This window comes from Mustelus asterias, chromosome 1 (genome assembly GCF_964213995.1).
Source record: "Mustelus asterias chromosome 1, sMusAst1.hap1.1, whole genome shotgun sequence".
Taxonomy (NCBI): Eukaryota; Metazoa; Chordata; class Chondrichthyes; order Carcharhiniformes; family Triakidae; genus Mustelus; species Mustelus asterias.
Genome location: NC_135801.1, coordinates 80,471,405 through 80,496,805, shown reverse-complemented (window position 1 = coordinate 80,496,805; position 25,401 = coordinate 80,471,405). Strand labels below are relative to the sequence as shown.

The following is a 25,401-nucleotide window of genomic DNA, read 5'->3' as shown; positions in this document are numbered from 1 at the left end:
AGTCGATGGATAGGAGGCTGGTTTGCATGATGGACTGGGCTTCATTCACAACCCTTTGTAATTTTTTGCAGTCATAGAGGTTTACAGCATGGAAACAGGCCCTTCAACCCAACTTGTCCATGCTGCCTTTTTTTTAAACCCCTAAGCTAGTCCCAATTGTCCGCATTTGACCCATATCCCTCTATACCCATCTTACCCATGTAACTGTCCAAACGCTTTTTAAAAGACAAAATTGTACCCGCTTCTACTACTCCCTCTGGCAGATTGTTCCAGACACTCACCACCCTCTGTGTGAAAAAATTGCCCTTCTGGACACTTTTGTATCTCTCCCCTCTCATCTTAAACCTATGCCCTCTAGTTTTAGATTCCCCTACCTTTGAGAAAAGATATTGACTATCTAGCTGATCTATGCCCCACATTATTTTGTCGACTTCTATAAGATTAACCCTAAGCTTTCTACGCTCCAATGAAAAAAGTCCCAGTCTATTCAGCCTCTCCTTATAACTCAAACTATCAAGTCCTGGTAGCATCCTAGTAAATCTTTTCTGTATTCTTTCTAGTTTAATAATGTCCTTTCTATAAAGGTTGACCAGAACTGCACACAATATTCCAAGTGTTGCCTTACCAATGTCTTACCAATGTCTTGTACAACTTCAACAAGATGTCCCAGCTCCTGTATTCAATGCCCTGATCAATGAAACCAAGCATGCTGAATGCCTTCTTCACCACTCTGTCCATCTGTGACTCCATTTTCAAGGAGCTATGAATCTGTACCCTAGATCTTTGTTCTGTAACTCTCCCTAACGTCCTACCATTAACTGAGTTAAGTCCTATCCTGGTTCAATCTACCAAAGTGCATCACCACGCATTTATCTAAATTAAACTCCATCTGCCATTCGTCAGCCCACTGGCCCAATTGATCAAGATCCCGTTGCAATCCGAGATGACCTTCACTGTCCACTATGCCAACAGTCTTGGACAGAGCAGGAGCCATACTAAGTTGTGATACATCCAGAAAGGATGCTTTCAATGGTGCATCTGTAAAGGTTGGTGAGAGTCATAGACATGTCAAATTTCCATAGCCTACTGAAATAGTGAAGGTTCATTTGGGAAGGCGCTGAACGCATCAAGAGAGTTTGTCAGGAATACAAAGAGGCGAAGTCAAGGGGTCGGAGCGAACACACAACTCTTCTATCTGACCCTGAAGGCACCACCTTCCTTGCATTTGGCAGTCTACATATGCCTCATTGAACTTATCAGCCATCTCAGAACTCATGGAACTGTAGTGGAAGTAAGTCATCCTCGATCCCAAGGGATTACCCAAGTAGAATAAGAAGAATGGTTAAACTAAGTGTAAGAGAATTGCATTAAGTTACAACATTTAAGCTGCCCTTGTGGCCCAACCAAGCCATGTTGGAGTTTATCCTCTTAAATAGTCAGAAATTCATGTGCCAACCATGGCTTCATTATCCCCCTTTACTTCAACCACCGATCCAGCCTATTCTTCAATATTGTCATGGTCTCTGCTTGATTCAATTGGAGATTTTATGCTCCCCTGCTAGAGGGTTTGAAGATAACCAAACAGGTGGGACTTCCTTTGTGGGCTCACAAACCCATCAGTGGCATTTCCACACCTTTGACCCACCTCGCCTGACCTCTTGAAACTGACTGTCCGTCAGCTAAGACTCCTGGCCTCTAGGTTTCTCAGTGTAGTAAGATTGCATGTCATCCCAGCAATGGCCACCATGCCCAACAAGAACAGTTAGGACAACAGAGCTGCCAGTCATTTGGTTGACTAGCAACTCTCTAAGGCAGGCCTTCCTCCCGGATACCCGAGTACCTTACCTGACAGCAGTTATTGCGGCTTCCGGTGTTAAACTGATATGGGGCAACCATTAGGATTATGAGTGGGCTCCACCCTGACTTTTTAAACTGGCTGGGAGGAGTGGGGGGAAGAGAGTGGTTGGGGACCGTGGTGCCCTGTTAATCCAGCTCAATTAGCCTGGTTGTGCATTTCATAGCCTAGTTTCTCCTACCATTGTTCTGAATTCTTTACATTTAACACTGTATATGCATTCTCTTATCTTATTTCAGACTTCCCACACATCATGAGCAATTTGTCTCTTCCCACCAGGTCTCATCCATTCATAATATTCACTGACTATCTTGTCAGCTCAGAGCCACCTCTGTCCTGAGTAGTTAGCAACATGAGTAACCTGTTAATAATATCTCTGTTCTAACAAAAATGATTTTGTTCCTTTTTGTTTAACTCATCTAAAACAGCATCTCTAGTGCTGTCCTAATTCTGTTGCCCCAATGTTATTCCAGAATGTAGCACCTAAAATTGTTTGAGTATTCCAAACGTGGGCATTACATCTCAGCATTTATATTCTTTGGGCAGGATTTTCCAGTGCCATCTACCGTGGACATCACAGTGGGCAGGATGGAAAATTTTAGGGATCTGCAAAGTGTCTGTTAACTCCGGATGGGAATTTTGGGGCCAATACTCCTTGCTATAAAAGCTAGAATTCCATGAGCTTTTTAAATAAACTTATCCACTTGATACTGGTTTTAAAGTTCTGTGAACCTGAGCTCTTAAGTCCTTCTATTCATCACATCAATCAACTTTCATCCATTAGAAATATGAACTTTTTAACTACAATTTGCCACCCCGCATTTACTGATATACATTTCATCTGGCATGTTTTTTTGCCCAGCTAGCTCACTCTTCATCTTCCTAAAATCTGCCCTATTTCAATCTTGTGCCTGTATTTTTAATATGAATTTTGAAAATTTCATTGGGACCCCAAAACTTCCCATATGGTGGTCAACACCCCTGAAGTTCACGTGTGGGACTTTGGAGCAGGATTAGACCATTCAGCCCATTAAGTCTGCTCTGCCATTTCATAAGATCATGGCTGACCTGGTTGTGCTCTCAACTTAATTTTGCTGTCTGCCCCTCATGACCCTAGAGTACTTTGTCCGTCAAAAATAAATCTAACTCAGCCTTGAATAAGTTCAATGACGTGGCTTTCTGTTTGAACAGGGTTTCACATGCCAATGACCCTCAGAAGAAATTTATTTGCACTTCCATCTTAAAAGGGAGACCTCTCATTCTTAAATTACTTCCCTTGTTCTGGACCCCTCTACAAGAGGCGAAATTCTCTGGGCATCCATCCAAACAAGTCCCTTCAGGATTTTGTATGTTTCAATAAAATCACTCCTCACTCTTCCAAATCACAATGGGTTTGGTCCAGCCTATTCAACCTTCCTTCTTGAGATAAGCCTTTCATCCCAAGGAGTTGAGTGAACCTTCTCTGAACTACTTCTAACACAGTTGTAACCTTTTTCAAATAAGAAGACCAAAACTTGACATTGTGTCTCAGGCTATTATTATTACTCCATCTATCTGATCTATTTCATGACTCATGACTACATCTAATGCACCTCACCTCTTAAAAGCATTCAAAGGTAACACGTGGAGTCCTACATGCTTATTAAGCATTATTTATTTTCTATGTATTCCTTGATCCTTCACCCATTCAGTCAGTGGATCATTAAAATATCCAAAAGCAATAACAAAATATATATTCTTTTAGGGCTATATTGCACATTGTCAGAATTGCTTAATAAAATTGTTGATTTTTGCGTGTTTGAGCTTTAATTGAATCCCTTTTTTGTACATATCCTAACTATCAGTACTATAAGCAGAAGCAAGATTAACTGATTCCCAATGCTCGATACCCTACTATAATATAAGGAAAGAGATTAATGGAGCAGAGACTGTTTCAGCATCTGGCACTGTCGGAGGTTTTGCATAAACTGGAAGTGACTGACTGTTATCCTAATTAAGTTATCCTCGAATAATATTTTTAAGCACTTTAAGTAACAGGATTAACATGAAAGCAATAATGCAGTGAATGTTGTGCTATTTTTTGAAATATTGTAATATGTCATGCATCTTATATAAACTATACTGTAAGTTTTAATATAGAGATGGAATATCGTACAGAATTCTTTGGTGTAGATCATCCAACAGGCATGATCCAGGTACACAGCAATTGAGAAATTAGAAATATGGCACATTTTGTAAGCTCCTTGTTCCTTTCTCATAACAATTTTGTGAAGGAGGCATTAAAGATGAGTGATAGTCAAGTCGGCATTTGTAACCTCAGGCTCAGAAAGAGATGTATATTTTCATGTTGCTAATGCCTGTTCCAGTCCTCTCAGATCAGTTAACATTTTATCTTTTCAGGAGCTACTTTTTTAATTGTGAAAAAAAAATCAAATCAGATCTAGCATTCAGTACTCCTCGATCTTTCTTTATGGATCTGAGAGTGGATCATGAATGAAGCAATGCTAAGAATGTTTGGGTTATTCTGGCCATTATCCCATTGTATGGGTCTAATCCCAGATACAACAGTCTGTGGCTATTGAAAGATAAATGGTCCAATGCTAATGGCTTGGATAGGGGGTAGGATAGAGAATGACACTGACCATGACCCTACATGAAAGAGCTTTGCAGTCAGTGAGAGTATTACATCAGGATCTCATCTAATTAGTGAAATCTTGTTTAATAGTTTTCTTTGATTCGCCAGCAAGTTCAAACCAGAAAAGAGGGAGGTTCGGAGGCCACCGAATATGCTGCCAGTCTTGAAATGAGTACTCTGCTGTAGATGTACTGATTTTTTTAATGGAGAGTGAAAGATGCAACTGATTGTTGGGTGAAACCTAAGCAAATTATGGGAAAATATGGTGTCCCATAGATGTAATGAGTAGTCAGAGGAAAATTTTGATAGTATGAGCTCTCTACTGCTGAGCTGCAGCTTCACTTACTCCCACTAATGCATAGGATTTTGTATGACTTCCTTAAAGGCATTCATCCTGTTTTCACTGAGGAGCCAGTCTCCAGTTCTGCCCTAATTTCTGTTCTATTGTGCCTTTTCCTGCAAGTATAGAAGTAATGCTCAGATGTTGAAAATGTCAGAAGCACAAAGAATAACATCCAAGTTGCCATACTAGTGGTAGTGCGTGTATCAGACCTCCTTTGCTGCATCTCTTGAAGCAATCACTCGCTGCATTCACAAATCTGGGCTCTATGGTGATACCCTGTTATTTATTCACAATGTTTTTGAGCAAAAGAAAAGACTGTGAAGGTGCTGCAGCACCAAACCAGCAAGCTCTGTGACAGGCAAACTCACACAAGGGAGCTACTATGAATATCTAACAAGGGCATGTTCACATGTTCTTTGCCCATAAAATGTGACCAATAGAAAAAACACCCTGTTAAAGGAAAAAATATATATATTTTTATTCTTGGTTTTTAAAATTGGGGAATGTAAATTTCTATGGGGGAATCTCTCAGTTGTCTGCCATAACGGAGGAAGTTCCAGAAAATGTTTTTTCCGCTTATGTCTTTTCCTCTGGTTTCGGTGTCCTAGTAAGAAGTCTCACAACACCAGGTTAGGGTGTCCTAACCATCCTGTTCAGTATTGCATATTTATTTACTGAAATATTTTTGAATATGTTTATATTGTGCCAAAAGTGATGCTATTAATGATTAATTTCACCCCCTTTAGCTGACAACAAGCAGCACTTGCATTTCTTTTTATTACTCGTTCATGGGGATGTGGGCCTTACCATCAGTATTTATTGTTCATCCTTAGTTGCTCTTAAGGAGGCGATGGTGAGCCATCTTCTTGAAATGCTTTATCCATGCTGTGTTGCTACACCAACATTGTGTCTTGAAAGAGTGTTCCAGGATGTTGACCCAGCAACGATAAAGGAACAGAAATATATTTTCAAGTCAGAATTGTGTGTGACTTGTAGGGTGACTTGCAGATAATGGTGTTGCCATGAGCTTGCTGTTTGTTCTTCCTAGGTTATGGAGGTGCTGTCAGAGAAACTTTGCCAAGTTGCTGTAGTGCATCTTGTAGCTGGTACACATTGTAGCCACAGTGTGGCAGTGATGTAGAAAATGACTGTTTAAGGTGATGGATGGGGTGCCAGTCAGTCTGCTACTTTGTCTTGGATGGTATTGAACTTCTTGAGTGTTGTGGAGCTGCACTCATTCTGGCAATTGGAGAGCATTCCATCACATGCCTGACTTGCATCTTTTAGATGGTAGCAAGGTTCAGGGGAGTCAAGAAATTGAATTACTTCTCGCAGAATACCTGACCTGCTATTGTAGCTGCACTTATATGGCTGATCTGTTAAGTTTTGAATAAATGATCACCTCCCCCAGTAGCTGATGGTGGGGTATTCAGTGATGATAATATCGTTGAATGTCAAAGGACGATGATTAGATTCGCTCTTGTTGGAGATGGTGATTGTCTGGCATCACCCGGTGTTGCTTGCCACTTATAAGTCCAAGCTTGAATGTTTTCCAGGTCTTCTTGGATATGGGCATGGACTGATTAATTATCAGAGGAGTTGCTAATGGAACTGAGCACTGCAGTCATCAGTGAAAATCCCACTTCTAACCTTATAATGGAGGGAAGGTCTGATCAAGCTTGGGACACTATTCGAAGGGTTCCCTGTGTTGAGATAATCTTCCTTTGTGCTTGGTATGACTCCAGCCAGTGGAGCAGTGGAGGGCCCTTGCCACTCACTCCAATTCCCAGATTTCAGTTTTTCTTTGAGCACAGCTGCTGAGGGAAATTTTCAAGAAACCTTCTTTGGCAATCTTGTATGCCTCACCTGTTGCCAGGATTATATCAACCGTAAAAATGTACTGTATCACCACTGTGCTGGTGTAAACAATTCTTATTCACATGCAAGCCTTCGTTGAGGCTTCTGGATGAAATTGCCACATCATGTGCAGTTTTATGCTGTTGACTGTTGCCAGCTAGGACTGTCCAAAGTAATTTTATGATGGGGCTCTTGCATCCAATGGAGAAAGATCATGTTTACCCAGTTCTCATATATAGTTGTCGACCTGAAACACTAACTGTGACTCTTTCCACAGATGTTGCCTGCCTTAAGTATTTGCAGCATTTTCTGTTTTTATTTCAGGTTTTCAGCATTCACAGTATTTTGCTTGTTCATCTTTAATTAGATTCTGCCATGTTTTGTACATAAATTGGTTAATATTGGATGAACTGTAAATATTGCTTTGTTCTATCTCCTGTGATGAGAAAAACTATTATTGAAATAATGTAGCTTGATATTTATAGATTCTGTTTTCTTATTTCAGCATTAATTTGGCTTTTATGATATTGCTACACAAGGGTTAATGGAATGCTAATGTATATTTATGTACTGTTGAAAATCCTGGCATACTGTTTGGAAATTTAATTCATTTTTGCTTTGTTTCTCTCTTGGATAGCCCATGAGAAGAAGTATATTAGTCGAGGAGAAACAACCATAGCTCCTGTAACACAGTCAAAACTGTCACGAGTGAGCAGTGGGTTCGGCCTGTCAAAGTTGACTGGATCCAGGCGAAATAGAAAGGAAAGTGGAATCTGTAAAAATAACCTCACTTCACAGGTAGAGTTTCTCCCTTTAACTTCATTTTAGTCTGCATCCCATATGTCTGTCATTGCAATAATAGTTAATTTTTGGTACAATTTGGTGAACTGAGAAATCCAGAAAAATATTAAGTAAAATAAGAACTCGATCTCCTTCCAATAGTATACAACTTCACTTAATATCAGCAAGAAGAATGCTCAAAGGAAAAAGAGGAATATTTCAAGGAATCTTGCTTGGCAGTCCTGTGGGCCTCAACTGATGCCAAAGCTATATTGCGTTTTAGAGGTCGAAATAAGTACGGACTTGGACAGAATAAAACTTAAGACACAATCTCTTTAAGCTTATTTAGTCCTGAAGTGTGACGGTATAAAGTAGGCCAACTCCAGGGGCTGCTTCTGTGATTTACGTACATACCAATGTTACCTGGCAGTGGACTATAAGAGTCATCTTCTTGCCACGCAGGAATAGGTATAACTATTTATGTTCTACGCTATTGGGCTTTTGTTTATTCTGGAAGGTGACTTGAATGCATACGAAAGTGCAAGTGTTCCCCATAAGCTGCATTAACAGGCCTGAGAAATAGGCTCAATATTGTACCCAGCTTTTGCTATGATCCCTGTCAAGCAGGTACTACTTTTAGGAGCAGAATGTTTCTGTTGCCTTATAAAATGTTGACATTTGTTCCATGAACACTGCTATTGATTTGTTTTTCTCCCTGAAGGAAATTTCCCAGTGGATGTTCACACATATTGCTGTTGTGCGGGATTTAGTGGATATGCAATATAAAGAATATCAGGAGGTAAAAATGCTATTTATTTTTTATCTGATTCTTTTCACAATCTCGGCATTCAAGCGTTTAGTTGTTTATCCTGTTTAATCCAAAACATTATTCAAAGTGTGCTTTTTTATTTCTTTCATGGGATGTGGGTGTCACTGGCTCGGCCTGCATTTACTGCCCAGTCTTAATTGCCCTTGAAGGTGATGATGAGTTGCCGCCTATGACCCATGTGATTTAGCTACACCCGCAGTGCTATTAGAAAGAGAATATCATCAATAGCAAAAGGATGACAATATAGTTCTAAGTCGAGATGATGTGTGCCTTGGAGGGCAACTTGCAGGTGGCAGTGCATCTGCTGACATTGTGCTGCAGGGTTTAGAAGGACTGTTGAAGGAACCTTGGGGAGTTGCTGCAGTGCATCTTGTAGATGGTGGACACTGCTGCCACTGTGTGTTAATGGTCGAGGCAGTGAATGCTTAAAGTGGTGAATGGAGTGCCAATCAAGTGGGTTGCTTTGTCCTGGGTATTTTGTCAAGTGTTTTCTTCTTGAGTGTTTTTGGAGCTGCACTTATGCAAGCAAGTGGAGCATCTTCCATCACACTCTTCACTTGTGCTTTATAGATGTGGACATCTTTATAGATGTGGACAGTAGGAAACTGAGTAGGAAAGTGAGTTCCCTGCTGCAGAACTTCCGGTCTCTGACCTTCTCTAGCAGCCACAAATAGCTGGCCCAGTTCAGTTTCTGCTCAATGCTAACCCATTGGAAGTTGATAATGGGGCTTCAGTGATGGTAATTCAATTGAATGTCAAGGGGAGATGGTTAGATTCTCTCTCGTTGGAGATGGTCATTACTTGGCACTTATGTGGCATGAATGTTACTTGCCACTTATCACCCCAAGCCTGAATGATGTCCATGCCTTGTTGCATATGGACAAAGACTGATTTAGTGTCTGAAGTGTAGCAAATGCTACTGAACACTGTAATCATCAGTGAAATCCCCATTGTTGACCTTATGATGGAGGGAAGGTCATTGATGAAGCAGCTGAAGATAGTTGGTCCGAGAACACTACCCTGCAGAACACCTGCAGCAATGTCTCGGGACTGAAATATTTGACCTCCAACAATCGCAACCATCATCTTTTGTGCTGGGTATGACTCCAAATTAGTGAAGATTTTCCCATTGACATCAGATTTTCTAGGGCTTATTGACATTGCACTTAGTCAAATGCTGCTTTGATGTCAAGGGCAGTCAATCTCCTCACTCTCCTCTTTTTTTCCCACATCTGGATCAAGGCTGTAATGATGTAAAGAGCTGAGTGGCCCTGGTAGAGCCAAAACTGAGTGTCAGTAAGCAGGTTATTTTTGTGTAAGTGCATCTTGATAGCATTGTCAATGACCCCTTCCATCACTTTGCTGATGATCCAAGTTCGACAGATGGGGCAGTAATTGACCGGGTTAGAATTGTCCTTTTGTTTTTACTGCACAGGGCATATCTGGACAATTTTTCACATTTTCAAGTAGATGCCAGTGTTGTAGTTGTACTAGAATAGCTTGGCTATGGAGTTGGGTAGTTCTGGAGCACAAGTCTTCAGTACTATTGCTGGAATGTTCTCAAATGTTCTCAGAGCACATAGCTTTTGCAGTATCCAATGCCTTCAACCATTTCTTGACGACATGTGGAGTGAATTGAATTGGTTGAAGACTGATGTGTGATGTTGGGGATTGCAGGAGAACAAGATGTGGTGAGCTTCCTCATCATTGAGGGTTGGGATGTTTGTGGAGTCTCCTCCTCCTGTTGTTTAATTGTCCACTGCCATTCACGACTGAATGTGACAGGACTGCAGTGTTTTGATCTGACCCGTTGCTTGTGGGATCACTTAGCTCCATCTTGCTTGTTGTTTCAACATAGTAACCCAATGATGGGAGAATGCCTAGTATGGTATATACCCATCATGGATAGTCCATCCAAATGTATTTGTAACTTTGCGCACAAATATGAAAATATCTTCACCGTGCAGCTTGATGTTTGGGTTGAGAATGTATGTGAAAAAATGGACACCAGTTTTTCTTTTTAAAAAGGCTTTTTGCTGTATTAAATGTTTGAGGTTTACCAGGCTGATTCTGGGGATGGCGGGCCTGATGTACGAGGAGAGATTGAATAGGTTAGGATTGTTTTCGCTGCAGTTGAGACGAATGAGGGGGGATCTCATAGAGACTTACAAAATTCTAACCGGTCTAGAAAGGAGAGATGCAGGGAGGATGTTCCCAATGATGGGGGAGTCCAGAACCAGGGGTCACAGTCTGAGGATTCAGGGTAGATCATTTAGGACGGAGGTGAGGAGACATTTCTTCACCCAAAGAGTGGTCAGCCTGTGGAATTCATTACCACAGGAAGTAGTTGATGCCAAAACATTGAATGCATTCAAGAGGCTACAGGGTATAGCACATGAGGCAAATGGGATCAAAGGTTATGGGGAAAAAGCAGGATTAGGCTATTGAGTTGGATGATCAGCCATGATCTTAACGAATGGTAGAGCAGGCTCGAAAGGCCAAATGGCCTCCTCCTGCTCCTATCTTCTATGTTTCTATGAATGAAACTGTTTTGTTGCATTGAAGCATTTGGGAGAATAAGAGAGTCAGCATTCAAAGCATCAGTAATGGTGCTGGTTGTCCACTCCACTGCTCTAGGACTGCATGGTGTCAAGAGGAAAGAATAAATAAGTGTAAAGTATGGAAGTTTGTTTGAAAAATGTCAGGGAAGTTAATAAAGATGTTACAAGTATGGACTTTCTGAATAGAATACAAAAGTAAGGAAATCATTCTAAAACATTTATGAATCATTGGTTAGGCCTCAATTGGCGTATTGAAGTTGTCCATTAATGAGCACAAAACTGTAGGAAGGATGTCAAAACCTTAGAGGAGATTTGCTAGAATGACACATGGTGTCAGGAACTTCAGTTATGTGGACAAAATAGAAAAACTGAGACTTTTCTCCTTGGGGCAAGACAGTTCAGGGGAATTCAACATTATGAGCAGTTTTGATGAGATAGAAAAGGAGAAACTGACATGAGGGTTGATAACCAGTGATCACAGATCTGAGATAATTGACAAAATAAGCAATAGAGAAGATTTTTTTTGATGAAGCAAGTTATGATCTGCATTGCACTACTAGAAAAGATGATGGAAGCAAATTCAGTAATGTTCAAAAGGTAATTGAATATATACTTGAAAAACGATGATTTTCAGGGCTATGGGAAAAGAGAATGATAGCTCTTTCATAGGGCCGGCACATGCATGATTGGTCAGCTGGCCTCCTGTGTTAATATGTAATTGTTGCTTGGTTTAGCTGGGGCTGGAATAACCTGATGCACCAATGAGCCGTTGAGTTTTTTTAAAAGTATAAACTTTTATTTTAAGTACATACTGAAGGCTCTATGTCAATTATGAAGAAGTCTGTTTTCCATCGATTTGTGCCTGTTACATTTTCAGTTTACTTCCCCGCAAATGTTAAACCTGCTGCAATGCTTATGTTTTGGTCAGGGAGAGCGTAATAACAGAGTACTTAACTCTAGATCGTATTCAACAGAATTTTTTTTAATGGGTCAAATCATTGTTGAATGTACATTCACCAGAGATTTGTGTTTGGTGAGGGGAAGGGAAGGTGATGTTGGAAGGAGGATAGCAGAAAATAGACTGTTTGCAGTAACATCAGGAACTGACAGCTGATAGAGGTACTATCCTTTAATATTACTGGCTTTACCCTTTAAATTTACCTTTTCAATAAAGAGAATATGGTTCTGGGTTGAGTTAGCTAGTTTATAGAATCATAGAATCCGACAGTGCAGAAGGAGGCTATTCGGCCCATCGAGACTGCACTGACCACAATCCCACCTGGCCCTATCCCCATAACCCCGTGCATTTACCCTAGATAGTTCCCCTGACAAGGGACAATTTAGTGTGGTCAATCTGCCTAACCCGCACATCTTTGGATTGTGGGAGGAAACCGGAGCACCGGAGGAAACTCAGGCAGACACGGGGAGAATGTGCAAACTCCACACAGTGCCCTGAGCGGAATCAAACCCGGGTCCCTGGCACTGTGAGGCAGCAGTGCTAACCACTGTGCCGTCCCAAGACCTTAGTTGCAGCAACAGAAAGAGCATTAGAATTGGCACTTAAATGGTCTAGCAAGTAACTCCGTTCAAGGGCCAGTGGGGATAGGCATTAAATGCTGGCCCAATCAGTGACGCCCACATCCCATGAATTGTTTTTAAAAATTAGTATCCCTGGGAAAGAAATGAGAGATCTGCCAGGGTTCCTCATTGATATCAAGCCACCTCTCAGTTGGTATAATAGTGAAAGTCTGGTCTATTCAAGAGGAATATCAACTACAAATTGAGGATGCTGGGAAGAAGGATTGAACTGATGCCCTCCCCACAATTGGATTATTTGCCACTACTCTGTCAAGGTTGATACTCAAATAATGTTATCTGTGAGTGATGCCAAAGGGTAATAAACAGCTGTGAAATCATGTTATGACATTCAGGTAACATTTTTGAGAGGAACAGTGAGGAAGAAATCAGTAAGAAAAGGAAGTATAATTTTTCTTCTGTAACATTTGCACATCAGGAGTATTTTGTGTCATTGTGAGTTCACAAACACCAGCCAGTGACATGATAAAAATATTAATTGTATTGCATATTGATGATCAACATTTGAGCTTTAACAATTGGGCCTGAGCAGTTGTATTGAAATTTTATATTGCTGCTATGTGTTGATGTATCTGGTAACTGGCAACATGTTAAAATATGAGTATGTATTGATAACGCACTGTTTATATATTTTCCCCCTCCCTCTTCACGGTTGTTAACAATTAATTTTCTCATTTGCAGCGTCAGCAAAATGCCCTGAAGTACGTAACTGAAGAATGGGCTCAGATAGAGTATGAGCTGTTGCGAGAGAGAGGCTTATGGGGGCCTCCAATCGGATCACATCTCGATAAATGGATGTTGGAAATGCCAGAGGGACCCTGCCGAATGAGAAAGAAGATGGTGCGAAATGACATGTTTTATATACATTATCCATATGTACCAGAAAATGAACAGGAGTCTACCAGTCTGTTGGTGAGTCTTCAGAAATTGGTGCTAAAAAAGAACTTATTTTTGCATGCTTCAAAAATTGTCCTGTAAACCATAGCTGTCTATTGTCACTGAAATATATATATTTTCATTAATGGAATTGAAAATTTCTTCATCAGTGACATTTGCGCATTAATTTGCATGTTCTGTCAGTTTTTACATGTAGGATATTGAGAAACTCAATGTAAAATTCAAGACTGAAGTGGTTTATTCTTCTGAGATCAACTTGCTAAATTATTTGAATGTGTCAAACACAAAGCCATTCTCTGACAAGTATGATAGTGAAAGCCTGGTCTATTCATGAGCAATATCAACTACAATTTGTAGAACACTTTCCAAATATAATTTTCATGAATGGAATAATGAAAACCTTATATAGGTTAATATTTTTCTTTACACAAAGCGTTATGTCAAGGTAATTAAAACGCACAGTATTTCCTATTCTTATGCATGTCCGAAAAGATTCTACTTTCCTAAAAACTTATAAATCAAATTTTAGTGATTGCTTTGTTACAAAACTAGAATTCAAGATACGGTGCCCTGCAGCTGACATTTTTTCTCATTTTGTGAGGCTATATCTCAGTTAATGATGTTTAACTTAGTGATTTTTACGGTTGCATGTTTTATTTTACCATAGTGATAGTCAAAAGCAATGCATGCATGTACAAATAATGTTCACATCTGTTCTTTGGTTGTAAGTTCTAAATATATGGTTAAGGCACTAGAGTGGAAGTCTCTCTCATTTGTATGTGGAAGGAAAGGTTCTAATCTTCCATTTTTCTTTCTGTATCCTATGATGTAAGCACTTTTCTAGTTCTCTGAATTTTGTAGCTCGCATTATAATTTAAGACAGAAAACCAGGATGTGTAATTGATTTTGATCATTGGTTTAGATCTGGTTACCTAATCAATTCAGAGTAACTACTTTATAAGAATGTTTTATTTTATTAAACAAGGAAAGCACAATTATTTAATGCTGCATCTTAAACCAGATTCTTGGATTTGATTTTGTGGTTTAGCAGCAAAGCGGAGTTTACTCTGCTGACTCTATATACAACTATGTTGCAACTTTTCTCTGAAAAAGAGTCAAATGGTCACAAAACATTCATAGAACAGTACAGCACAGAACAGGCCCTTCGGCCTACGATGTTGTGCCGAGCTTTATCTGAAACCAAGATCAAGCTATCCCACTCCCTACCATCCTGGAGTGCTCCATGTGCCTATCCAACAACCGCTTAAATGTTCCTAAAGTGTCTGACTCCACTATCACTGCAGGCAGTCCATTCCACACCCCAACCACACTCTGCGTAAAGAACCTACCTCTGATATCCTTCCTGTATCTCCCACCACGAACCCTATAGTTATGCCCCCTTGTAATAGCTCCATCCACCCGAGGAAATAGTCTTTGAACGTTCACTCTATCTATCCCCTTCATCATTTTATAAACCTCTATTAAGTCTCCCCTCAGCCTCCTCCGCTCCAGAGAGAACAGCCCTAGCTCCCTCAACCTTTCCTCATAAGACCTACCCTCCAAACCAGGCAGCATCCTGGTAAATCTCCTCTGCACTCTTTCCAGCGCTTCCACATCCTTCTTATAGTGAGGTGACCAGAACTGCACACAATATTCCAAATGTGGTCTCACCAAGGTCCTGTACAGTTGCAGCATAACCCCACGGCTCTTAAACTCCAACCCCCTGTTAATAAAAGCTAACACACTATAGGCCTTCTTCACAGCTCTATCCACTTGAGTGGCAACCTTTAGAGATCTGTGGAAATGAACCCCAAGATCTCTCTGTTCCTCCACAGTCTTCAGAACCCTACCTTTGACCCTGTAATCCACATTTAAATTTGTCCTACCAAAATGAATCACCTCACATTTATCAGGGTTAAACTCCATTTGCCATTTTTCAGCCCAGCTTTGCATCCTATCTATGTCTCTTTGCAGCCTACAACAGCCCTCCACCTCATCCACTACTCCACCAATCTTGGTGTCATCAGCAAATTTACTGATCCACCCTTCAGCCCCCTCCTCGAAGTCATTAATAAAAATCACAAAGAGCAGAGGACCAAGCACTGATCCCTGCGGCACTCCGCTAGCAACCTGCCTCCAATCCGAAAATTTTCCATCGACGACCACCACCCTCTGTCTTCGATCAGACAGCCAGTTACCTATCCAATCGGCCAATTTTCCCTCTATCCCACACCTCCTCACTTTCATCATAAGCCGACCATGGGGGACCTTATCAAACGCCTTACTAAAATCCATGTATATGACATCAACTGCCCTACCTTCATCAACACACTTAGTTACCTCCTCAAAAAATTCTATCAAATTTGTGAGGCACGACTTGCCCTTCACGAATCCGTGCTGACTATCCCGGATTAATCCGCATCTTTCTAAATGGTCATAAATCCCATCTCTAAGGACCTTTTCCATCAATTTACCAACCACCGAAGTAAGACTAACCGGTCTATAATTACCAGGGTCATTTCTATTCCCTTTCTTAAACAGAGGAACAACATTCGCCATTCTCCAGTCTTCTGGCACCATCCCCGTGGACAGCGAGGACCCAAAGATCAAAGCCAAAGGCTCTGCAATCTCATCCCTTGCCTCCCAAAGAATCCTAGGATACATTTCATCAGGCCCAGGGGACTTATCGACCTTCAGTTTATTCAAAACTGCCAGGACATCCTCCCTCCGAACATCTATTTCCTCCAGCCTATTAACCTGTAACACCTTCTCTTCCTCAAAAACATGGCCCCTCTCCTTGGTGAACACTGAAGAAAAGTATTCATTCATCACCTCGCCTATCTCTACTGACTCCATACACAAGTTCCCACTACTGTCCTTGACTGGCCCTAACCTCACCCTGGTCATTCTTTTATTCCTCACATAAGAGTAAAAAGCCTTGGGGTTTTCCTTGATCCGACCCGCCAAGGACTTCTCGTGTCCCCTCCTAGCTCTCCTAAGCCCCTTTTTCAGCTCATTCCTTGCTAACTTGTAACCCTCAATAACTTTGTTTCTCTCTCCACAAAGGTTGTCAGACCTGCTGAGTCTTTCCAGCATTTTCTGTTTATATTGCAACCTTTCTTGCCCTCTACAGTGGGAATTTTGTATATTTTTAAGAGTTTTTATAAATTTAGACTGATATAATTCAGCCTAATGCAGCCTAATTATTGTATTCTAAATTAACTCTTTAAACCTATTTAGTTTGACACAGATATAACCATCAGATAAAGACCCAGGGGGCGATTCTCCCAAAAAAATTCTAAGTGTTGAATTCGTGGAGAAAACTGGAGTAAATCCCGCTGGTTTTTTAATGGGATTTTCAAAATGAACCTACCACATGCTGCACTGCAGAGTGCCTCAGCGTGAATCATGCTGAAATTCAGGGAGCAGGGCCTATTCCCGCTGGAGTGGCTGGCAACAGCGCTGAGCGGGCCATTGTGCATGCACCAACCTATCAGCGCCGAGATCAACTCATGCACAGTGGCTCTGCACTGCCTGCCTCCCAATCGCTGGAACAAAAAAACAAAACAGTATACTCATCGTTAATACTCTACAGACTTCCTGATTTCAAGTGGATGGCCAGTAAAGAAGAAGTGGCAAACCGTCTCAATCCTCCTCCCCAACAGGAATTCTGCCTCTGTCTTAGAAGGAAACTGCACTGTCCAGTATCCACACCAACAGGAAGTCTGCCTCTATTCCTGGGTAGCACAAGCCACTAGCTTTTGGAGCACTGCCCCTTCATCAGGTGAGTGGGAGTCGTGTTCACAAACGGCATGTGAACATGACTCCCACTCACCTGATGAAGGGGCAGTGCTTCGAAAGCTAGTGGCTTGTGCTACCAAATAAACCTGTTGGATATTAACCTGGACTTTAACCAGTCCAACGCCGGCCTCTCCACATCATCTATTCCTGGGCCCAGTGCTAACTATTCATGCCCTGAGAGGACATAGGACTTAGGAGCTGGAATAAACCATTCAGCCCATTGAGTCTGCTTCCCCATTCAATGAGATTATGGCTGATCTAGTTTTGGCTCAATTTCACTTTGCCATCTGCCTCTATCCCCTCATCTTATATGTTTCAATTAGATCATCATTCATTCTTAACTCCAAAGCCTAATATAGGGTCCCTTTAATTGTTGTACGCGAATAAGATGGTGACTGAAACCAGGCATTATCTCATCTTGATCAAAAATTATTAACAATTAGTCAGTCAATAATGTTGTACGGGTTAATTCCATTGGGTCTGTCCATCTGCGCACTTTGCCTTATACATGAAAGCAATGAAATACTTCAATGTGTGTTCCTTATCTCAATATCGGAAAGGCTCCTAATTCATTAAGTCTGATGCTAGAATAGTCAAGGACAATATGTTCCTCTCAGGGCTTTGCTGGAATAGTGCAGTTGTAGTTGCTTCCCACATACTCTCAGCATGTTTAAAGTACAGACAGGACTGTTAGTAAAAAAAAATAGAAATAAATACAATCCAACTCATATTAACTATCTGATTAATTATTCTTCAATTAGACACTACTAATCTGTTACTGGTCAGTTGCTACTTTACAATATTAGTGGTTAGTGTACTAACATGTTGCAAAGTTTGGCAGCAGCTTTTGAAATCACAAAATAACTTCTTTTAGATCAGATGTTTGTACAGAATTGTCAGGTTTAACGGCCAAACTAAATCCTACTGAAATAAAATCTGAAACTCAGACCTGCTTACTGTTTGCTCTCCCGGCTGCAGGAATGGACTGGCGAGGTCTGGTGGCATCAGAAATGTCCGAGCTGAAGACACACCCCTTGAGGTCTGTCTTCAGCTCTGTGACAGCTTCTGAATTAATTGTCCATCTGCAGACCTTTGGTATCTGGTTTTAATTGCAACTCCTCTTTTGGTCCCTAAGTGGGTTCCTGAAAGTTATGGTGCTAGTGTTCACTGCTCTTGAGATTGTAATGTCTGGGCCAATATCTTACAATAAAGCTCCTTTGCACTTAAAGTTGATTATATTTTCTAATGTTTGCTTTGGACAAGTTTGGTATTGTCAATGAAATATAATAACCCAATTATAATTTGACCTTCAGAATATATATGATGCGTGTGTTTTCAGATACTGCTGTATATGAAATCTGCTTACCTTTGAGTTCACATGAATTTTCAACAGTAATTTCTAAACTGCACTGCCACCTACTTGTAATGTTTACTGTGTGTATCTGTACTTAATATGGTTGCTTCACTGTGCTGAAAATCTGATGAGTATTTCCTATATTATTCTCAATACCTTGTTTTAGTCAGTCATCGCTAGTAAACTGCCTGAGGTGCCTTGGTTTGATGATGACAATATGGTTTCTGAGAAGGTAAACGAGAAAAAAGTATCAAAAGCAATGGTTGCTATGCCCATTAAGAAATGAAAGTGAATGAACCTGCATGGTGGGCATTGTAACATAGCTTTATGATTGGCTTCTCCTGATGCATCTTTTTGAGCTATAAAATGATGATTCACTCTTCACGACAGAATTTGTTATTTCTTTGCACTTGTCACCAAAATAGATCTTTGTAGACTGTTTTATATTGCACACTAACAGGCTTTCTTAGGCTGGAGTCTCACCCTAGCACTTGAAATAACATCATTGCTATTTTTGTGGCCTCGTGATTTAAGCTGCATTGTTTCAAACCAAGTTCAGCAGAAAAATGTCTGAGTTGAGTCTGTCCTTTTTCCTTCCTCTCTCCCCTACCTCTCCAAAAAAGATAAAATATAATAGCATTTTTCTAACTTCCTCACAATTTTAAGCAGTTTTTGTATCATATCCTTAACTTCAGTTTTAGTTATTGTTTCACAAAGAAAAGCACAGAATTTGCAGAAGCATGTTACCAAAGTGATATTCAGCATAAAGCACTTGTGAATATTCACGTGTTTTGGCAGTTGATTGTTTGCCTCACACATCATGAGCCTATGGCTGGCCAATGCGAACACCTTTTATGTCTGTCATATGGTGCGTGGTGAAATCTCCTGAGCAATGTTCAGGATCTTTTTGTTTAATAAAATCCGATCTCGTGCACAGAAACATACTCTTTGTATTTTGGTTTTATAGAAACCTGCTCGATACCGTAGAGCTATAAGCTATGACAGTAAAGAATACTATATGCGGCTGTCTGCTGGAAATCCTACCATGTATCCAGATACAATTGAAGAGAGCTCAGAGGGTGAAACCACCCAGCACGAACCAGAGCATGGAGAAGATACAATTGCAAGAGTCAAAGGTTAATCCATTGTATTATCTGCAATTTATAGATGTGCATATAGCTCCTTTAGCAGCAGGACTGAGCCTATGTTCCGGACATTATGTAACATAAAAAACAACATTACTGTAATTTTACAAAACTGATGCACTGTGTATTTTTTGTAATATAACCAAACGATGAATGTTTTTTTTCTTGTGACATATCCCACCATCTCAAATTGGGCTGGGACATTTCTATGTAATAACAGTTGTCACACTCCAAAGCAATTCTGTGAAGCATCTTAAGACGTCCCAGTGTCATAATGCATTGATAAATGCAAGTATTCCATTTACTAGAATGGAAATATTAGGAGCTCCAGTGTTTTTCAGTAATTGATAATGTTAATTATATATTTTAAATCTGTAATGTGTTGTTGGAAGAAATTATCAATTTTGAATTTATTTATGACATGGGAACAGGAACAGGTCACTCATATCCTTGAGCCTGTTGTGCCATTCAGTTAAATCATGACTGATTTGTGTTTAAACTCCATTTAACCACATCTGTTTCGTATTCCTTGATATCCTTGCCTTTTTAAAATATTGATCTCAAAATTGAAAATTTCAGATGGCCGAGCATCCCCAGCCTTTTGATTGGGAGGGAGAGAGTTTGAGATTTTAGAAACATTGTGAAAACATACAGTTTTAAATGGCGAGCACTCATTTTAAAATCATTGCCCCTTGTTCTGGATTTTCCTGTCAGAGGAAATCATTTCACTTTATCAGATCTATTGAATCACCTCATCATTTTAAGGATCTTATTTAGGTCACCCTCCACCTTCTAAACTCAAAAGGATGCAAATCAAGTTTATGCAACTTGCCATTGATTTAACCCTGTGAACCTAAGATATAAAAGGTTCTGACGCTCTAAACAACGAGTCTAAATCTTAATCGGGTCATTCTTGCCTGTAGCTCTTAAGCTAAAGGCATATGTCTACCCAAATGTGTTATGGAGTGAAACGGCATAGTTTTCATTTACTCAACTGTCAGGAAGTGGTCCACAAAGTCCGTACAGTATAACACACTTGCAAAGCAATCAGAGTAGATTTATGAAGCTGATACTTGCCTGGATGCTTAACAGAGACATACCTACAACAGGGACCGGTTAGTTCAGTTGGCTAGATGGCTGCCTCATGATGCAGAATGATGCCAACAGCACAGGTTCAATTCCCGTACCAACTGAAATTATTCATGAACGCCTTCTCAACCTTTGCTGGAGATGTGATCCTCAGGTTAAATCACCACTGGTCAGCTCTCCCTCTAAAAGGGGAACTATTTGATTTGATTTATTATTGTTACATATATTAACATATAGTGAAAAGTATTGTTTCTTGCGTGCTATACAGACAAAACATACTGTTCATAGAAAAGGAAACGAGAGAGTGCAGAATGTAGTGTTACAGTCATAGCTAGGGTGTAGAGAAAGATCAACTTAATATGAGGTAGGTCCATTCAAAAGCCTGACAGCAGAAGGGAAGAAGCTGTTCTTGAGTCGGTTGGTACGTGACCTCAGACTTTTGTATCTTTTTCCCAATGGAAGAAGGTGGAAGAGAGAATGCCCCGGGTGTATGGGGTCCTTAATTATGCTGGCTGCTTTGTCAAGGCAGCGGGAAGTGTAGACAGTCAATGGATGGGAGGCTGGCAACTTTATCTTTTACCTACAACAGTGAAAGATTACCCAGGGAAGTTTTGAGGAAGAATATAAAAATTGCAGGAAAAAAACCGCATTAAATTAATAACCAAATATATGAGGATGTTCATGTGGTCTGCACTGTAGCACTAAATATTTTTGCAGCAATGTACTAATTATATTTACGAAAGATAAGTTATTTTAAAGTAAAATTGGATTTGACATGTTCAAGTGCATTTTCATTAAACTTGTAGAGTAATATAAAATATAATTGTTTAGGAATTGTGAAGCCTCCACTAAAACGTTCACGTTCTGCCCCTGATGGTGGTGATGAAGACAACACAGAACCTTTCCTTGACCAGATCTCTGAGGGAAGTTCAATGGATGAAGAAGAGAAGACAGACAACCAAACTCTGCTACGATTACTAGAGGAGGGGGAAAAGGTACAGTGGCTTGATCCATTTGTCTTCAACTAAGATTGAATTATTTTGTTAAATATTTTACTGCACTCTAAATCGGGTAATTTTCACTTTTGGTGGTTGTAAAGCTCATAGTAGTGGATCAGCTGACCATTATACACCCCACAAGGTTCTCCTTTATGTTAATTTTAATTGAAACAACCTCCTCTGACTTTAATAGAATTGTAATCATCCAGGATTCATCTGACATCACAGAGACAGTGGAGGGGTTGCGATACAGCTAGGTGCTATCAGCATACATGTTAAAACTGAAATCTCATTTTGAATGATGTTGCCTGAGGCAGAATATCGGTGAGAAATAGCAGAGGTCTAAAGAGAGATCCTTTGTGGACACTTGAAATAACAGTGCAGGGAGAGAAACCATTGCAGGATGTTTTCTGGTGTGGTCAAATAAAGGGTAAAGAAGGATTCTGCAAAATGGTCAATGTCACAGAGGCTCTCATTTGTGATTTTGATGAGGGCTGTTTTTGTTCTGAATCTGCCGGTCACGGATAGGCCTGACTAGCCACAGACCTGAAACTGATGAAGAAAAATACAACCGTCCAAAAAACTTTAATCTGTGAAGAAATGCCAAGAGAGACTTGTGTTGACCAAGGGCAGAAACCTAATTGGAGAGATTAAACATAGTTATGAGAAAAATAGGTATGGATTTGGGATGAGAGGATGCTTTCAAAAACTTTGGAGAGAAAAGGAAGCTTGAAATTTGGGCTATAATTTGCGAGAAAAGAGGAGTAAATGGTGTTTTTGTAGAGGAGATTTGAATGGGAGGAGGACAATACTGAGGAGAGGAAATAGATACCAGGATTTAGAGGATTAAATTAGCAGCACAGGTAAGGTAAATTTAGCTTGTATTCCCTTTAGTGTAAGAGATTTATTGCTGATCTGTGCGAGGTGTTCAGTAGTTCATTAGTTAGATGAATAAATTATTCCTCTGGTTGGAAAATTAAAAACAAGGAAACATCATTCTAAAATTTGAAGTAGGCCATTCAGAGGCAAAATCAAGAAACACTTCATCACACAAAGTGTAGCAAATGTGACCCCTTCCCCAAAAAGGTTATCAATGTGAGAAGAATAGGAAGTCCCAAGGTGGAACTGGATAGACTTCTGTTTGGTAAGGGTATCAAGGGAAATGAAGCAAAGCTGGAAATATTGAACTGAGGTGCAGATCAGTTGTGATCCAATTAAACAAAAGAGCAGAGTTGAAGGCTGAATGGCCCACTTCTTTTGCTCCTGGTGTTCCTAACTGTTTACAATATCATGAAGACGAGGAGGGAAGCAGGGTGGTCAGTATAGCGGGTAAAAGGGTCAAGAGAGCAAAAGGTGGGCCTCATAGAAAAATTAACCTGGTGAGAGCATAAGAAGAGAAAGAAGATTAAATAAGTAAAATTTAAGACTGGGGCAGGGAGGACCATGTCTCTGCCACACCCTTCCCTTGCCCTCGGGGGAGCCTGGGCTCTGCCACGCTCTTCCCCTCCACCAAGCTACTTTTTTGTTGTGATCTAAACTTCTACTTGAATGGAATTTTCTCTCCTTCCCTTTGCTGTAGGGAGAAAAGTTGCTTGGTGCAGTCGGAAGAAGGTAGTGAGGATATCTTGGTGAGAAACAGCATAGGGCTTAGGTGGATGATAGAGAAAGAAGGATGCTTAAATGAAAAGAAGCAAGGAGACAGATTAAGAGCAGCCTAGGTGATGAGGGCCATATTTAGACAAAGCCTGTTGGAAAGGCTTCAGTAAGGGACATAGTATAATCACCTGACCCAAGTTTCTGCCAAGGCCCTAATGTCAGTGCAATCTTCCAAAATAAGGTCATGGATGACAAAGACCTGATCCACAAGTGAACAAACATTTTGGAGGGAAAAGTGAGAAGAGACAGTGATTATTTATCCTCCGGCAATGTCCACAGAGGATGTTGAAGGGTGAGTGGGACAGGAAAGATGCCGTGGCCTAATTCTGTTCATATGTCTTATGGTCAAAAGTAGCTGCTCTTTGCCCTGCTCCCCTATTATCATCAGCTCAGGATCAAGGTTTGAGTGGTTTATTGGTTCCTTTAGAACCACGGAACAGTGCTTTGAACACACTTTGCACACTTTACAAAACAAAATCAAGGTGTTTATTTCTCACCACCTCTTTGAGCAAGTCAGATGATCTGCTATCACTAATCTTTTAACTTTCAATTTCTTATCACATTGCAAGAGTCAGGTTAAACTGGGTAAACAGAAATGTGACATACAGAAGCATGTGCAGTTCTGGTACTAGAGTTTTCATTATCAAGATTTTTTTTTTACACTAAACTTAATTAGGTTCTAAAGTTTAGCCTGAGTAAGATACTCTTTCAGAGAATCAGTGTAAACTCGATAGGCTGAATGGCCTCCTGCACTGTAGGGATTCTATAGTTCTATAAATAATGTATTCAAAAGTAAGCATATATTCCTCTAAGTGTACCAATATAAATAACACAGATCTTTAATCACAATTAAATTGATTTGAGTTATTTCTCTCTTTCTCCAATAGTTTAATCTCCAGTATTTTGCTCTTTTAGATGCTTTTTTATTTGCAATTGATCTGAAAAGGGTCTGTGGATTGTGTGCAGCTGTACTCATTCATGAAATACTGCAGCGGAATGTCAATTTTACATCAGGGAAATTGTACACAATTGAAGGAAAATAACAAATGTAAAGTGAAAAGAAAAAATGCTGAAAATATAGAAATTAATTGGCGTCTGAAAGAGAAGTGCGCTTAGTGACTTCTTGTCATTAGAACATTTATTATCCAGCGAGAACTCTTTTTATAGAACTGACCAACACATAATGGATGGAAAAACAACAATGGAGGTCAAAAGTAAAGATATGAGACCTAATGCAGCTGAATATCGAGTTTATCTATGTAGGATTGGATTTTGAAATGGAGTAAGCAAGTATAAAGGATAGGAACAAAAAAAATAATATTTCAAACTACTAATTAGTAGCTGTAAAGCAGAAAACATGGTAATAAAGGATAGGGGAGTAACTGGGAAGGATATCTCCCCTTAATGTATTTATAACTATCAGCAAATTTCCCTCCGTAAGTAATCAAATTGTCTGCATGTTTCCTCCGGATGCTCCGGTTTCCTCCCACGCTCCAAAGATGTGCGGGTTAGGTGGATTGGCCATGTAAATTGCCCCTTAGTGACAGGGGGATTATAGTAGGGTAAATGCATGGGGTTATAGGAATAGGGTCTGGGTGGGATTGGGGTCAGTGCTGACTCAATGGGCCGAATGGCCTCCTTCTGCACTGTAGGATTCTATGATTCTATAAATGAGGTTATTTTTTTCAATTTGAGCTCCAAATGTGAAGTTATACTCACTGAAAGCACACATCAGGAAATAGAAAGCAAACTTTAATTTTTCCACTCCAAATGGACAGAAAATCTTGGTCTTCTATATCCACCATTTCCAAAAATGCATTTCCAGCAGATGAGCATGACACTGGAAACTTAACCTATTGTAGAAATATCGATGTTCATAAAATAAATTGTATGTGAAATACCGGATGGCTAGATTAGTGAGGTAGTATTAAAGCGTTCATCACAATCGTGATCTGGAGCACTTCTTATAATTCTAGCTGAAAGTCACAAGTTGTTTGTTACTCAA

The 25,401-nt window shown here is 40.1% G+C and overlaps 1 protein-coding gene across 6 annotated transcripts in view; it reads left to right on the top strand.

Annotated features, from left to right (window-relative positions):
* The window catches only part of wdfy3 (WD repeat and FYVE domain containing 3), a 363,659-nt gene that overhangs the window by 263,895 nt on the left and 74,363 nt on the right, over positions 1 to 25,401 (top strand). For 5 of the 6 annotated variants that reach the window (XR_013498143.1, XM_078213927.1, XM_078213950.1 and 2 more), the window contains 6 exons: positions 7,328 to 7,488; positions 8,192 to 8,269; positions 13,138 to 13,368; positions 18,675 to 18,740; positions 19,476 to 19,644; positions 21,574 to 21,737. Coding sequence is in view for 5 of the 6 variants with exons in the window: in XM_078213927.1 (XP_078070053.1) it covers positions 7,328 to 7,488; positions 8,192 to 8,269; positions 13,138 to 13,368; positions 18,675 to 18,740; positions 19,476 to 19,644; positions 21,574 to 21,737 (869 nt within the window). In the remaining variant the exon portion in view is untranslated. The remainder of the gene's footprint in view (positions 1 to 7,327; positions 7,489 to 8,191; positions 8,270 to 13,137; positions 13,369 to 18,674; positions 18,741 to 19,475; positions 19,645 to 21,573; positions 21,738 to 25,401) is intronic. The other variant, XM_078213959.1, reaches the window with a different exon arrangement.